Genomic DNA, 16,997 nt, shown 5'->3' on the forward strand with positions numbered 1-16,997 from the left:
CGAATTTCAATCAATTTACAATTTTAAGCGAGCTTTCAACTCTTAAAATAAAATGGAATTATCAGGAGATAATCAAGTAAACTTGAAAAGGTTTTAAATTTTAAAAGGTCTAGGCTTAAGTATTTTCATTAATTTTTAAACTCTATAAATTAAAGTTTTCTTTAAATGTAGAATTTGAATTCGGGACTATCATTTATAATTTTAATTTAGAGGTTATGTATAATAATGTTATTTATAAGTATGTTAATATAAGCCATACGCTATAAAAAACATTATACTTATTTTAATAAAAGTAAAACATGTGAACTAGAAAATGATAAACTTTTTAGCTAGCTGAAGTTAAAGGAGCAGATTAATCAAGTTAAGACTGTATTATAAAATCGTAAGTTTTCTTTTAATATTATAAATCCACAGTAGCAATAACGATTTTTAATGGCTTAATCCAGTTAGTCAGCAGAATACCAGTTAGCAAGGATTAACCACAAGGAGTGACCAGACTCACCTCAGCGTCAGGTGATTGGGCGTTCGACCCAGAGTGGCCTTGGGCCTGATTGTGCCCTGCTGCGAGTCCTCCTCGCCCTCCGACTTCGTGCCAGGATCGATCCTCTCGATGTCCGAGCTGTGGTGGTGCAGATGTGGCTGCCTGATTGGAGGCGGCGGTGGCTCCCTGGGATGCGGATGGGGATGTGGGTGGGCATGGGCATGGGCGTGTCCTTGCTGCATCTGCTGTTGCTGTTGTTGCTGTTGCTGTTGCAACTGCTGATGCTGCTGCTGCTGCTGCTGCTGCTGGGGATCTGGGGAAGAGCAGGGGGATTCTTTATGGCGCGACGTGTGATGATGCGGAATGCAATGTTATGGGCATTGTTAGCAATCCTCTCGACAGATTCTCTGGTCATCTGGATGTGGCTTCAACTCACCTGTAACATCGCCCACCGTCTTGCTGCGACCACGGAAGACGGCTGGCTGCATTTGCTGGCCGTGGGCGTGGCCGGAGGCGTAGTGAACCACGCCCACACTGGGAGGCAGGTCGTCCGCCTCCTGGCTGCCCGACAAGTTGTCATAGTCAATGTTGCCAGCCGAATGGCGCTGCGATCCGGACTTCTTCTTCGGTTTGCCCAGGGTGTGAGAGCCATGGACTATGGTGATCTGGGGAGAAGGATTGTAAAAGGACTATTAGTAAATATATAATTTAATTTAATGATCAAATAATGTATTATATATAATTTAGTATTTAAAAGATGTAGTGTAATAAAATAAATACCCAGTTTTAAGGAAGTAATCAATTCTTTTTGATTGGGGATAGCACATAAAATTTCTGCAAAGGTTTAAAACCATAAAAAATATTGGGACAAAAACATATATTAAAGTAAGTTCAAATATAAATGCCAATTAGTTCAAATGAAAGAATGAATGTCTTCATAAAATATTCTATTAAATTAAATGCTTTATTGTAATATTTTTAATACCTGCTGTTTGGGTCTCTCCAGCGTCTGCGAGTTGCCCGCATAACCCATGCTGCCCATTCCCTGCGAGGAGTGTCCGGAGACGGAGCCGGAGCTGCCGCCAAAGTTCTTCATCGGAATTGACATGTTCCGGACGCTCTCGCGGATGATCTGGCGAATGGTCTTCAGGAAGGCATTGCGGAAGTCGGCGGTGCTGTTGGATAGCACGTAGACCTTCTCGGAGCGGCGTTGCAATTGGGAGCGCAGATGGATGAGCTCCCACAGGAAGTGCGAGTCCATGTCCTTGGCCGAACTGGCGCGCACCTGCACCTCGGTAACGGGTATGAGCACCTGGTATCTAATGATCTCCACCTCATTGGTGGCATTCTTGCTGGACACGCCCTGTAGATAATGGAAATGGTAAACAGGGTTAATATTTTCTTAGGAATTATAAGTTGGCAGTCTCACCATCAACTTCTTCTTTTGACGCAGCCGCTCCTTGCAGAGGAACACCACCGCCGACTTGAACACAAAGCACATGGCATGTAGCTCTAGACCCTTCTTGATCTTGCCCAGGAAGTCCGAGATGTTCAGCCATTCCACTCCGCCATAATACAGGAGATCTCCTAAACAAATTAAAAATAAGGGTTTATTAAAGGTGGTTAAGAATTATAATTATTTAGGACCGATTTCTCAATGTCATGTTAAGGATGTCGTTTGTATGCCAGATAAAGCTAACATGAAGTTTTATTGTTCGGGAAGACGAAGAGCTTTTCTCAATGTGATGTTCATTTTTTCAGCTTTAACATAACATGATTTTAGGAAACTATTATTAAAGTACCAATTTAACTGAATGATAAAAGTTAAGATCCCATTGAGAAATCGGTCGTAAGAGGTGGAGGATCAGAAATAATTTTTTTATTTTTAGGTAAATTAAATTCCCAACTTCGGTTTCCTATGTTTCAGAGAAATTTGTTCACATTGTAGATGATTTTGTTTTGGAAACACCTCCGATGTACTAGCTGCATTTAAATCTTATGACTCCTTACCTGGACTCAGATCAATGGGTTGCTTGCAGGACTTCTGGTGCTGCCGGAAGAGGTGATCGAAAATGGCGCCATACTCCTCGTGGATGCGCTGCATCTCGTTGATGTGCTCGGCCACCTTTTCCATACCCTTGAGTGCCTCTGTTTTTTGTGTGTTTGAATTTAATACGTACAAATCACAATGGATTAAATGCGCCATGTATACATACCGCAAAGATGCACATGCTCATCGGCCCGGGTGTCGGTTAGGTTGCGCATCTGCTGCAGGAGCAAAGGATACTTGAGGATGCGCTGAATGGGCTTGATCAGATACGATTCCAGGGTGCTGCTGTGCTGCTGCTTGGGATTCCGGGCGGCCAGGAACTCCTGCAGGGCGTGATTGCCCTCGTCTGTGAGTTGGCCCAGGCGGGCGGGGATGGGAGAATTGAAATGCAAATTGAGACATTTGCCAAATGATTCGATTTCAATGGACGCTCGTTCGAGTCGGTGTAATTAATTGCAACGTTGGGCCATTAGAGTAAATAAGGGGAGGGGAATGGGGATGGGGATGCTGCACAAGGATATGCAGTTACGGCGACTATGACAGCGTCACAACGTCGACAAGAAAATGTCATTAACTTGTTCTTATTGTCAGCCGAGCAGCTTTTGATAAAGGCAAAGTCAAAGCCTGTCTGCAGCAGGAAAGGCAGCTGGATAGGAGATGGAGCTGTAGATGGAGATGGAGATGGAGCTTTGGCTGGAGCAGATTTACGTCTAATAGCGCCTGTCGCTGGCTGCTTGTCCTTCTGCCAGCCCGACAAGCTGCCATCCATCGTGCTGCTCCTGCTCCTTCAATATCCCTCCAATCCGCAACAGGATTCTCCAGCTCTTGCACGTAACGAAGGCACTTAAGTGCACTTCTTGCTATAATTAATTATCCTTTCAACTTTTTGCATAAAATTTCATGCAACAGCCGGGCGCAGTGGCACCACCCACCATTCTCGAGTGAATGATGCTTCCAGAATCCCATCCCGCCCACCTTTAGTTACCTTGACTACGCTGCCTTGGCTCATTGATTGTAAATATTGCGCATACATTTTTTACCTCCAACGCTTTTGATTAGCTGCAAAACCTATCCCCATCATCCCATTATTCCATTCACGAACGCATCAATCAATGTGGCAATGTGGATGGAATAAAGCCAAGGGGTATGCTCTTGGCAGCCAGCTGTTTGCTCGAGTGTTTTTAAGCTTAGACTAAGTCTAATTTAATTATGACATGTTGTCACGCGGCAGTTGCCTTTTATCCGGCTCACTGCAAAGCAAGCTTAGTGGAAGAGCAGCACCCAAGTTCCCATAATTCCCAACCCAACCCACCAAGGAACCCAGAACACAGAACGCAGAAGTTCTGAAGCCCTGGCATAGTTTTGGGTCGCCATTTGTAAGCGTGTCATAATTCTACAAGTTTAATTAACAAAAGATACTTGACAGTTGCCGCTGCTGCTGCTGCCTTGGCATGAATATGAATATGCTGCCTGTTCTGGGAAAAACCCTACCCCCAACACCCAACCCCAAACATCCAACCCAAAACCCCCCTTATCACACCCTTTTTTTGGTCGGGAGTTTGCCTTCAGTTTGCGGTTTTCACTTTAGTGGGTGTCGTCGACGTCGACGTCGGCATTTGCGGTTGTAATTATTCATTTAACTTGCAAATCATTTTAAAGTGGGCGCTACGCGGCCCAGGGGCGTGGCACCATTGAAAAGAATAGTTTGCCAATTGTTCGCTCTGTGGATTCGTATGGGTTCAGTTCGGTTCGGTTATTTGACTTTTACAAGTTTCTTGCTCAACTGAAACTCAAATAGACTTTGACGCTTGACGCTGATTGCAATAGTTGCTCGAAAAAGGCTATACACACACTCTGCATATATGTGTACAGTGCGTTTCATGGGGGTAACGCACTTGCCAATGTTAATTCAGTGGGGGGATAACTTTTTGTTTTAACCTGATAGGCAATTTCGGGGGTCTATCTGTAGTATTTGTCTTACTTTAATTAAGTGCCACATTTGCATTTAAGAAGTAACCAAAATTTATTCCACTTTGCTAATAAGGTTTCTTTATATTCTTAGCAGTTGTTTCAATTTAGTTATGCAAATAAATGCCCTTGGGCCTAATAATGTTATTTATGGTCCAGTATATATATTTAATTCCATTTCTTTAGAAATTTTCTTCTGTTTTTGTTACAATACCATTGCAATCTTGTAATATGCAAATACGCAATTTCTGATGTGGCTAATAAAAGTTGTAATTTAATTTTTTCCAGATTTCTCCGCCTAGTTTTGCATTTGTTTTTTGCTCCCCACTGTCGCCCTGTTGATGTATGTAAATGAATTTCCATACTTTGCGAATCTGATTTGTCTGGGGGATTGTGGGTTATGCTGGGGTGGAATACTCACTCGGATGAAGGACCTTCTGCGCCTTGCTGTGACTGGCACAGAACGAGGAGTACAGCTTGAAGTGGTTGACGTAATACAGGAAGGCCGAGCCAATGGCAAAGAGCACATTCTGCGGATCGCAAATGAAATGCAATTACGATTATGCAACACATAGATTACCATTTCGTAACGCACCCTGAACTGGCCGCAATGCTCGAACTTGTTGAACTCTGGCTCCAGGTCCAGGGACTCCTCCAGATTCTGCAGGAACTGTCGCTGGAATGTGACGATCTCGTGGATGTTGCCGAACAGGGCGTTGATCTCGGCATTCGAGAGGAATGTCTCGCGTTTCATGGGCTCCAGATAGTGCTCCAGCAGATTGTTCAAGTGCTGCAAGTTAATCGAGATGGCGGATGGTTCAATAGGGCCCAAAAGATAATACAAATTAAGGGATATTTTCTTTTTTTTCGCGAAGGGACAGCAGCGAAAATGCATAAATTAAATTAAAAAATCAACGGCCTCCCCCTCCTTTTTGGCCACAACAATTCCCGGCGGAGTTGGCCGGCAGTTATGCTTGGTTGGAGGAAACTTTTTAGTTTTGCCAACTGGCACAAAACATGAAACAAAAAAGAGTGGAGAAATACTGTAGCATAGCCACAGGCGCGCGCTTTCATTTGGAACAATACTTCCGGGCAGACGGTGGGGGGGGGGTCTTTTGTGGGCGGGGCAGCAGGTTGGCCGCCCTCCACAGATAAGACCCGGAGCCTCCGTCGTTGCCGCAGCGGCGCTTTACATAATTTCTAAATTATAATAATTATTTGTATGCTTCCTGGCCCAGACCAACGAAAAGCAGACTTCAAGTTGGCTTAAAGCAAACACTGGCAAGGCAAGAATCGGTTTGGTGCGGAAACAGCAGGGGAATCCCAAACAGAAGCATGGCGACACAGTTAAAGGATTAAAATTTGCATTTTTAATTGCAGGAGGTCTTTTTGCCGCCCCACTCTAATGAACACAAGTCAGTGGTCGATGCTGGGATTTGCATTAAAGTTGGAGCTGGGCACACTGGCCGAAAAGGGGAATACGGAAAATGAAAAGCAGTAGTAAGAACTGTATTAAAAATTCTTAATTAAATGGAAATTGCTTTTTGAAAAATATATATTCCTTTAAGAGATTGATGAAAATTAAAGCTTTGAGAGATTTATGAAAATTAAAGTTTATAATTCCCAACTAGTTCAGCCTCTCAACACTTTTAGTAAAAAAATGTTAAGAATTTTTTTAAGATTAGACTTAGAGGTTTTAAAACGCCAGTAAAAGGAGTCTAAAAGTATGCTACGATATATTTTAAGCTTAAAAGTCCAACAGATGGTAGATGAGGCATACTTTTAGGCACTTTTTCCACGAGAATCTAAACCACCAAATAGTTAAACTAGTGTTTTCGCTCTGTAGACTCACCTTCACATAGGTCCGCTCCGTGTCCACCAGCTCCATGACGACTTTGCGCAGCTTCTCCGCATCGGTCAGTTGGCGTGATGGGGTTAATGCCGTGGTCGACACCGACGAGGTGACCGAGCCGGTGGGGCTCGATTTCCGTGTTTCCTGGGGTGAACGACAAAATCCGGTAACCTTAACACGGTTCACAGGTCAGGTTCAAGTTGTAGTTGTTGTTTCAGTGGTGTTGTGTGGTTGTTATTGTTGAGTTGTTGTTGTTGTTGTTTTGGTGTTGTGTTGATTGTTGCATGATGAGGAGTTATTTCGTGGAACGAAAGGAACAAACCCAAAGAAAGAACAGAACGAAAAGAGATGCGAGCGCGTGAAAAGGAGACACCAAATAAATGACAATAAACAAAAATGAAGTTAGCCATGACAGAGATAGATAAGAACAGCGATAGTTTATAACACCAGGGGAGGGGATATACAAAGGTGGTGCCAAATGGGAGTGGGTGGGGGGCGGGGTTTGGTATTCAAAAGGGGTTGAAATGGGTTTAGGGCGTGGCCAAAAGCCCGCGGCCACTTTAAGAAGACACGGAGACAGCTGCGGTTCTAAATGACTGTCACGTCCTTGTCCGAGTTGTTGGTGCTGTTCTTTGTCCTCCGTGGGTGTTGGTGTTGCGGCCAAAGTGTTTGTGGGTCTCAATCTCAAGCCCCACCATCTCTACCACCCCTCACCCCCTTACAAGTAACTATCTGGTTCTCGTACCGCCCTTTCCTCTGTGTGTGTGGTTACAAGCACATTTGGCACTGACAGTTGACGCTTGACGGTTGACATACACAAAATACATACATGTCGGTGCCCCATCCTATATGGTATAACCCCCTCCACCTCCTTAAGCCCCCTATTTTTGCATTAAGACTTAGTGGCGGCAGAGACTTTCTTCGTGGCTCTTTCTCTTGACTTTTCTCCTATTTGCTTAGCTCTTCTGCTTCACCTACTTGTCTCTTTGTCACAGATAAAGAAACGACAACACTGGGAAAAAGTGTTAAATGGAGCATTCCTGATAAATTGGCTTAACAAAAGGAGCGGCAAATGAATTTGCATTGTAAATGCCTAAGCAAACAGAACCCAAACCTCAAAAAAGGTCTTGAACTTGCGGCAGGAAGGGGAATGAAATGCTTAAGAATTCAAAAAATTACTTGGATTAGAATGGAAATAGGCTAGAACTAAGGGAATACTGGTAAAAAAGAGATGGGGTGGGGATAAATATCGTTATACCTGCATGTAGTATTGAACTAGGTATAAAATGTATAAAAATCTGACATTAGATAATATAGATACCAAGGGAACTCTTTATATTTTTCTGTGGCTGACTGGCATTTAATATATTAAAATGAAAGTATGGTGTATCACTAGGATTTTAACTGGGTGTATATATTTCATTAAACGTTTTTATAATAACTTAAGGAAGATATCCTATAAATCCTTGCTCGTACTTATCTGGAGTTTGGAACCCATTCATCTTATCTTGTTGCGAAACTCGTTTGTCACGCTGCCATCACTAGGCTTTAGCCCCATCACTTTCCTTGCCCCCATCGCCCATCTCTTTCTGCCCTGCTGCAATTGCAGCTGTCATTGTTTGGCGCTGTTGTTGCCCGGCATTGTGGAGACATTTCACTTTTATGCAGTTGCACTTTGTGTATTGTTAGTGCCCTCTCTTTCTTCTGTTTCTACAGCACTACACCCCTCTCTATCTGCAGTTCCCTTGGTTGTTGCAGCTTGTTCTTGTCTACTTTTAACTGTTTTATTGTTCTGCATTCTGGGGCCGAGCTGAGCTGCGCTTCTGATTTGCATAAGCGACGCCGACCCAAAAGCCAAAACAGCAGACAGGGGGGTGTACAAAATAAAAAAAATGGTAAGGAGAAAGGGGAACGGGTTGCTTGCCACCAGGTGAGACAGGTGCAACAACAGTGGCAACATCTGCGGCAGCGAGCTGCTTCTGGCTTTTGGCGCTGAGTGCCCACATTGTTGCCACTGGCCTGGCCCAAAGATGAAAAATTTGAAAATGTCTTGAATTCAGCGCCCAGCCTCTTCTTTCTTCGTCCTGTGTGAAATGTCAACTTGAATTAAAAGGATTCCTTATATAACACAACACCCCCAGAAGGCCCTTTGCCCTCCCCCGTTTAACCCCCTTCTGGCTCCCCGCAGTGTGTTTGTGTGTCACAGTGTTCAAGTATCATTAAATGAAGTGGGTTTCTGCCAGTTTCGAGCACACTTGGGGAAAGCATATCCAGAAAACAAAGTGCATTCTGTGGCATCTTTGCTTGTTGTTCTATCTGTCCCGTCACCCCCTTTTCTTAACCCGTCTGGCCAACCACTGAAAGAAATAACTCTTTATGGAAAAGAGCATCTTAGGGTAATATTCAATCAGCTTGGTTTGCCACCGGATATTTTAGGATCGAAATAATATTGTAACGACTGTTATTAAATATATGTTTTAAATATTAATCGGGATAAGTTGAAATAAATTATTTTCTTAGTGCAGTTAAAATACTCTTCCTTAAGATCTAATCAGAAACAATTTATATAAAATTGCTAACATATGTAATAGGAAAAGTATGATACGTATTACGTTTTTTTCAAGTCGTGACCATATTTAGAATTATTGAAATATAATAATGTAGTCAGGCTGGCGACTTTGAATATTTATATGAAATACTTGTACAAACTCCAGTTAATTCTATCAGAAACCCATTGCTAACCCTTTTTCTTTTTGGAAAAGATATACCATAAGAAGCTGGACAAAATCCCCGAGCACAAGTGAAAACTAAGATTTGAAGTATTTTTCAACTTTTCTTCCTCACTACATTTTCTCTCCATGTAGGCATATCTGTTGTCCTGTATATATATAGATATCCTTGATATTTTTATGCCAGTCACATTGCTATCCGTGACGTTTATTGTTTGCTGCCTGGAGGAGACGGAGGAGGCGCAGCGGAGGCGGAGAAGATCCTCCTCATCCTCCTCTTGGCGGCAGTGGCGACCCAATAGGCCAAATTTGCCATGACATCTTGAGATGTGTCGAGACACGCCTTGGGACATAGAGCTCTCGGAGATCTCGCTTCCTGCTACGAGTACTCCTTGCCACATCTTTTTGTGCAAATTTCAATTTGTGCACATTTCAATCACAAGTGCTCATTGGGGAGTGGAGGAAGTCGGCCTTCCGAAGGCCGGCCCACACCACATCTGCAAGCCCAGGCCACTGCCATCCATTCCTTTAGCCCACCCACAACTGAACATCGTGTTTGGCGCTCGTTTTAATAGTTTCCGTTTCCGCTTTGCGAGTTCAAAGCAATTTGATTTGCCTTCCAAGTGGCAGGTTCCTGTGGGACGGAGCAGGGGGGTGGTAAATATATACATACTAAAAGGGGTGGGATTGTGGGGCAGTGCTGGGGGTCATGGGGGGTCGAGAGAGTTGTGTTTGCGTTTGGTTGCCCCCGTTCCCGGTTTCCCAGTTTCCCAGTTTCCCGGTTTCAGGAGGTCACCATCCTCCTCCTCCTCCTCCTCCTCCTGATCATCCCAACCATTTTCGGGCACTGCACTTACTTGCTCCGCGGTCTTTAGCAGATTCTCAATCTCAAAGCTGCTCGTACGCGACGTTGGCTTGGCCACGCCCAGTCCGCCCACGACCACGCCCCCGCCGCCCACCGCCAGCTGGGCGGCCATGGCGACGGGATCCACAAAGGAGGTGGCCGGCGAGCTTTCCGCCTCCGGCGAGTACAAATCCTTGCTATTGCCATCTGGAAAATTGGAGGGGAGATAAGCGAATGTTGTGATTAAGTATTATTATTATTACTACTTTTATTATTATTAGTTTTGGCCTGCCTCGTAATTAGTTGTGTGAGCTGTTTGGGTGTGTGTGTGTAACAGGCGCCTGGAGAATATCGATTAAATGCTCGTTTTTTCGGTTATTTGTTGCTTGTTAATTTTAAATTCCATGTTTGTGCAGTAAAAAAGCCAGCGAAAGAATTTTAATACTGGTGAAAATGGCACGCCTTCACCCTCTTTTTGCCGTCCTGGCTGCCTCAAAGCCGAAAGTAATAACGACAAAAAACAGCCAGCAGCAACAACAAGCTGTAATGATTATTGCTGCAATGTGTTTGCCACAACGTCCACACACACACACACAAGGCACGCTCTTAACCAAAAAAAATTTATGGCCCATACATATGAGGCCAACTCACAGAGAAACTCACTTGCACTTCCCAAAAAAGATACCGCAACTATTTTAGGAATTTTTAATCTTATAACATAGACACAGCCATTTCTTCAAGGAGAGTTTTTTGGGTCAGCAAACTAGCAAAAAGCTATCCAAACCACAGATACGATATTGTTCTGGTGAGCAAAAAGTTGCAGCAAGTTTTTAAATATTAAGTTGGCTGGCAATACGTTGCTAAAAACAAAATGCACAAACTCAAGAGTTCGAAAGTTTATATGCCAAAAATAAGCATTCTTAGGAGGTTGCGAAATGCCAAGAAAAAAATGGGCAACATATTAGAAGCGTTGAAGATTATATGAAAAACTTAAAAAACCTAGTTTTTATATTATTGATGTATAGGGAATTTTCCTTTTAAGATCCTCAAGAAAATATATTTCTTTTATATTCCTTATTTCCGAATAGTTCTTGTTTCTAACTCGAAAAATTAAATAGAACAAGTTATTTTGAAATAAAAATTAATTTTCAGTGCACTTTAGCACATTTTTCCAAGTCCTTGCGAGTAGTATAAGTAGTTTTGCCAGCGCCCAGGAAGCATTTAAAAATCATGTCCTTGAAGACCGCCTTGGTGTCCTGGTGTCGTGTCTCCTATTCCCCACCATATTTTGTCTTCTGTTGTCTTGGCCCTTCTGCATGCAAATTTGCTGGCAACCAATTTTATGAACATTTTCCCCAAAATTTGACACCGCACACACAGAGTATGTGTAGTTATTGGAAATTGCCGTCTTATAAATTTCAGTTTGCGGTCTCCTTTAGCAAATTGCACGTAGTCCTGGTCGTAGGGCTTTCCCAGGGTCCTGGCAGAAGCCAGGGCTAATAACTCGTGGACGTGCCAAGCCGAATTTGTCGATGGCAAATAACTTGGCCAGTTTTAGTGGCTTTAAATAAAGTAAGACTAGCAGTTGCAGTTGTTTATGGCAGGAAGATACGCTCGAGGAGCTCTCGACTTGGGCCATTTTTTTCTTTTTTTTTTTTGAACAAGAGTTCATGTTTTTTTTTCTTTCCCTTTTTTTTATGCCAGGATACTAAACAACTTGGCACAAGTCCTGCATAGTTTCTTGGGGGTTAATGATCCCTTGAATGTTTGCAAAAGTTTTCCAAGGAAATCCGACTCGTTTTTCGGTGGGTTAACTTCGTTGGCTTAACTTTAGGGAAATGCATTTCCGTAATTTAATACAACTAATTGGCAAGATTGCAATTGAGGTATCAATAGACTCGTCTTTTTTTGCTGGCCAAATTTAATTGAAAATTGGTGGCTTTCGGAAAAAAGCGGCAAGTGGAAAGTGGAGAGCTCCCTGTAATCAGTTACTTTGCTTTTGTCTGCCTTTATTGTCCTTTTAGCCACCCCACACTCCTCTCTGCCCAAACTTTTTGAGCCGCCAGGATGTGTGTCAAAAAAAAAGAGAAGGAAAATGGAGAAATAAATATTAATACGCACACACACACATGCAGGCGATACCCACACATATGCGTGCATACATATAGAGAGTCGTTTAATTTCTGCTACAATTTTTGTTTTGTTGTTATATTTTTTATTTTAATTCTTTTTTTAGTGTTCGTTCTGTGCCTTTTAATTGTTTGTCGCAACAAAAAAGTTTCATTTTGTGTGCTGCTGTTGTAGCTGTTGTTGTTGCTGTTGCTGTTTGCCGCTGCTGCGTTTGTTGGCTTTAATTGTTTTGTGTTCTTAGCCACTTCGGCTTTTTGAGTGCAGTGCAGCGTGTGTGTGTGTGTGCGCGCGCTCATATGTATGCTGCAGTTTGTAATCCTGTAATTATGTAGTCGGTTGTTGCGAAACGACTCACACACTCACCCCCTCACACACACACGCTCGCATCTCTCTCCCTCTTTACTTATTGATGTAATTGTTGTTGTACATGTTGTACACCCACACTCTATGCCCCGTCTCTTTCGCACACTCTGCTGCCGTCTCTTTCTACGGCTGTTGTCTAGAGCCAGCATTTAATGCAAAAGCAACAAAAAAATATATAAATTACTTTAATGAACTTTACAAATTCGCATGCATGCCCGGAAATGCGCTTTTTCGTTTCCTGCCACACACACACACACGCACGGGGATAAAGAATAAAGAGAGAGAGAGAGAGAGGGAGAGGGAGACGGAGGTATAGGGACGACGCACCTCAACGTCAAGGCTCGTATAACCGGACAACAAGCCATATATATACGGATACGGACACGGAACCGTAACCATAGCCGTGATTAGTATGCTTTTGTTGTACGAGTGGCTGATGAATGCTGCCTGTGGTTTTCGCCCCGCTTTTCTACCAGCTTAAATGTTTAAAAACGGCCGAATTCGCTCACACAACAATTTCGAGGTTACCCCGGGGGGAGAATTCTTTTGGTTTTGCATGGGTGCAGTTCGCATTTAAATGGGGTAAGGGGGTGTACTGGGTGGTACTTTAATACTTACTCCAACCGGGGGCCGGAACAATCAGTCCAGTTATCATCTCCTCGCTCATCACCGGCGGATCTGTGGGTGGCGGCGGGCAAACGAGCGAGTCAATCATATCGTCCGTAACCCTCATGATCCCCACTAGATCTGGTGGCTCTGTGCGCGAGGACCTGCGGAATGCCAAAGGAGAGGGGAGAGAGCGGCGGAAAATAGATTATAACCGGGTATTAACATAATTTCCATAGCTGATGCTCTTCATAAAAAAGGGAGTTCATGTTGAGCACCAGCTGTACGTATTCCCATGAAATCAATATTAATTAAGATGTTAATTCTTTTGCTATCAACAATTGTGGGATATGAGAAAAAATATACCCATATTTAAAAATGTAAAGATTATCTATAACAAACTGTGTGATATATGTAGTTTTAAAATAATACCCATCAAAAATCTTTCTATGAATTTTATTGAATTCACATTATTTATGATGGTAATATTAACTTAATCACCTAATTGCACAGCAGATCATTTTCAAGTAAATAAATAAATGAAAAATAAACTGTCCTTATAACACAGAAAGATTGGGCAAAGCTGTATGTATTTTCATGTATTTTTTTCAGTCTAGTATTTGCATAATTTCCGTTTCTGACCCTCCTGACAAATCCAAACAAATGAACGTATAGCGACACCTGGAATGGATTCCGGACTACGGACTGCGGACTGCCGTGACCTTTTTCTGTGTCAGTGCGCGAAATTAGCAAAAGATGCGGAAAATGCTTCCAACGTGCATAATTTGAATGGACGACTAGCTGGGTAGGTGGCCAGGGGTCAGGGGTCAGGGGTTGGGGGTCAGAGGAGCCGGGCAGGAACGGGCGCATTTGGCTCTACAAACGCTTAGCACAAAAGCTTTTCTGTTTTCGTTTGCCATAAAGAGAAGCTAATTAGGCTATCAAAATGCCGTTCGGCTCGCCCGAAAGGTGAGTGCAGGGGTGGGGTTTTTGGAGGGGGTTAGGGGTTGGGGGTTGGGTTTGGGTTTGGGGATGGTTGGGCTGGTCAACGAAACGGAACCAAGTGAACCCACCGACCACGTTCTAACTGCATGGCAAGCGAGAGAACGTGAAGTGGCAACGTGTTTGGGTTACGGCTTGTCTACCCATTTTCCCCGTTTTCCAAACGTTTTCCTTTCAAACCACCCCCCCCCCCCACTCCCCTCCACCTCTCTCCGCACACATTTTCCAGCTGCGGCTTGAACTTGTTGTTGACTTTGCTGAAAAACTATAAACCAAAAATGGTTCGAGAATGTACATGGAACATTTTTCGGTTCCAACCTACTTTTTTTCCTACCCCTTTTCCATTTTTTTTTTGTCTTTTCCGATTTGTTGCGAAACAATTTCTGCCATTGGTTTAGTTTCCATGTTTTTTTTTGCTGCCCTCTGCTCAATGGGAAACTTCTTATGGTGTAACATCATCAAAAATTGGCAAAGCTTGTCGATTGTTGACATTCTGGGGTGTGTGAACTTGATGTGGCTTGTGGCCAGTTGGTTGAGTGCTGTCAGAGTTAGAAAGCCCTGCGCAGAATGTTTTTAATTAACAACATGAGCAGCTGCAGGTTGTGGTTATATTCGGTTTTATTTTTTTATATTTTTTTTTTTTTAGCTGACACTGGCCATTAATGAAGATCTCGTTGCAGCAAGCTGGCGCTGCAGGCGATATTGGAATGAAATCAGCTGAAATCTGTCAGTCAGCCGCTGCTTTTTGCCTTCAACTTTATGAGCCATATAAAAGCAGGGAAACGGACACAATGGTAGAACAATGGGCGAGATATTGCATTACGCTGTCACAAGAGCTGCTGCCCTAAAGCTAATTGACAGCCCGGCCCGGCCGGGTGACTAAAATAGTTAATTAATCCGTGTAACTGAAATTTAAACAATGGCCATCGTGTGCGCCCACATGGGGCGGGGTCACATGGCGTATACTTTATCGCCGTAACGGCCATTCAAGTTGAACCGGTCTCGAAACAGATGTTAAACAGGGCATAAACAAGAACAATGATGGTCTGTGGCTGTCATAACTTACCGCATCATCATGCTGAGCGATTGTTCCTCCTGCAGGACGCTCTCCAAGTACATCATATCTAGATCGGACACAATTGCGCCATTGATGACCATTATTTCGTCTCCTTTGATAATGCCTGCAATTGGTGGTAGAGAGCGTTAGTATATGGTATATGTGTTATATATTGTTGCATATAGGTTGAGTTTCTGCCACGGTCATTGTAACTTTTCAGTCTCATTCCTTGTAATAGTCGCCCATTCCCGTTCCCTGTGGCTTAGACAATGGTTTATGTTCTGTTCGGGGGGGGCGGAATCTAATGCTGCCTAGCAATCAAGGTGGTTCTGTGGGGCTGCGGAATCAATGTCTGACAATTGTGCGGCTGCTGTGGACCACTGACATCTTTTATGTAACAAACGATAAGCGGAATGTCTTCAGCTGGTGCTACTGCAACTGCAAATGCAGCTTGTATGCTCGTAAAACAATAACAACAAGAGCATTGTGGTTTTTTGCATTGTTCATACGCCACGTTATCCCAGCGCCATCAGTGCACCAGGCGAAAACGTATATAGTATAGGAAATTCCTTACTTAAGTCTTATAAAATAAACCAGACTAAGTATTCTTCGGTTAGTATAAAAACTGTCATACAAATTTTCCAAAAACTAAAAATATATATTACTTAAAGTAAAAAATAACCCAAGATTTGAGCTCCAAGGATTCAGATAATTACATTGATATTAGATACTATTTTTTCTGTGTGCATTTCCATATATCTGCGCTGCGTTCGTTAGCATTTTCTACTTTGTCTGCATGACTCGTCTATCATGTGTGTGTTTGTCCCAGTCGCTGGCAGTGTTTTCTACAGCATTTATTCTAGCCATGATGTTGGTTATTCCTTGCTGCCTGCTTCGACCTGTCTTGGCCCCCTTTCACTGCCCCTTTCACTGCCCCTTTCTTCCTGTTGACGACATGCATTCAGTTGCCTGCAGTCTGCAGTTGCAAGTTGCCAGTGTCGCTTATCATTGTTGGTGCAGCAGCAGCAACATTTTCTTAAGGCAAAAGTTCGATAGATAGACAGATATATGTTCGGAGCCCGCCTTGTGGCAATATATATTTTACCTGTGCTTTTACCTTCGACTGGGTCCTGTTTTCGGGGAGCTCAACCTTCTATTTCCACCCCCTCCCCCTGCATTTGTTACAATTTAAACGGATTTTTACATCTTAATGCTGGCAAGGCATGACACATGCGATTTAGCATACAAAATGCACATATTCGTGTATATATATGAAACGTATAGTATGCAAGTGTCGTTCTGTACTTTATCCGGAAGATTATTTCTGGCTCTCTGTGAAGACAAATTTTATTTATATTGCGGGTGGCTCCGACGCCTTATCCCCTTATATCTTATTTTTACCCCCGATTTGGCCTGGCATATGCGTTGTCAACACGTTCGCCTTGCTGCCTTCCAGTTGGCCTGGCCCAAAAGCCCGAGCAAATTGTTATTCCATGTTTGCCAAATGCTTTGCCACGCTTGTTTCGGCGCTAAAGTTGTTGCACCAACCACTCCAAAAGTACCAAACTTTGTGCAACCAAAAGTAGAAACGGGAATAAGATGCAGTTGAAAACTCGGAGATGACTTTAAGACTTGCGATTTAAGAGAGACCTCGGGGATTTCCTTTTTCATTAGGTCTTCATCAGGGCCACCGCATTTCCTCGCAGTTCGTTACCATTCCACAATTAGCCAAGCAAAAGTGGCCAGAATTTTCCGCTCCCCAGCCACATTTGCATTTGAAAGCTGCGGTCAGGATTTGTTTTTGTTATTTGCTATTTGTTTGTTTTTGTTTGCCACGGCTCCCCTTCATCGGGGATTGCGAACTTTTGTGCAATTCGGTCGTAAATGTTGTCTTCCAGCCTGTCCGAGCTTTGTT

At 43.2% G+C, this 16,997-nt stretch overlaps 1 protein-coding gene across 17 annotated transcripts in view; it reads right to left on the bottom strand.

The window, feature by feature from the left end:
• Positions 1-16,997, bottom strand: part of LOC119555572 — a 91,201-nt gene that overhangs the window by 9,735 nt on the left and 64,469 nt on the right. For 10 of the 17 annotated variants that reach the window (XM_037867036.1, XM_037867035.1, XM_037867037.1 and 7 more), the window contains 12 exons: positions 15,092-15,206; positions 13,036-13,187; positions 9,938-10,131; positions 6,352-6,522; positions 5,095-5,289; positions 4,921-5,029; positions 2,698-2,877; positions 2,492-2,629; positions 1,911-2,068; positions 1,467-1,844; positions 918-1,146; positions 503-815 (listed from right to left, as the gene is read on the bottom strand). In XM_037867036.1, coding sequence (XP_037722964.1) covers positions 503-815; positions 918-1,146; positions 1,467-1,844; positions 1,911-2,068; positions 2,492-2,629; positions 2,698-2,877; positions 4,921-5,029; positions 5,095-5,289; positions 6,352-6,522; positions 9,938-10,131; positions 13,036-13,187; positions 15,092-15,206 — 2,332 coding nt within the window. The remainder of the gene's footprint in view (positions 1-502; positions 816-917; positions 1,147-1,466; positions 1,845-1,910; positions 2,069-2,491; positions 2,630-2,697; positions 2,878-4,920; positions 5,030-5,094; positions 5,290-6,351; positions 6,523-9,937; positions 10,132-13,035; positions 13,188-15,091; positions 15,207-16,997) is intronic. The other 7 variants (XM_037867038.1, XM_037867033.1, XM_037867027.1 and 4 more) reach the window with 2 other exon arrangements.

The sequence above is a fragment of the Drosophila subpulchrella genome, chromosome 3L, assembly GCF_014743375.2.
Source record: "Drosophila subpulchrella strain 33 F10 #4 breed RU33 chromosome 3L, RU_Dsub_v1.1 Primary Assembly, whole genome shotgun sequence".
Lineage (NCBI taxonomy): Eukaryota > Metazoa > Arthropoda > Insecta > Diptera > Drosophilidae > Drosophila > Drosophila subpulchrella.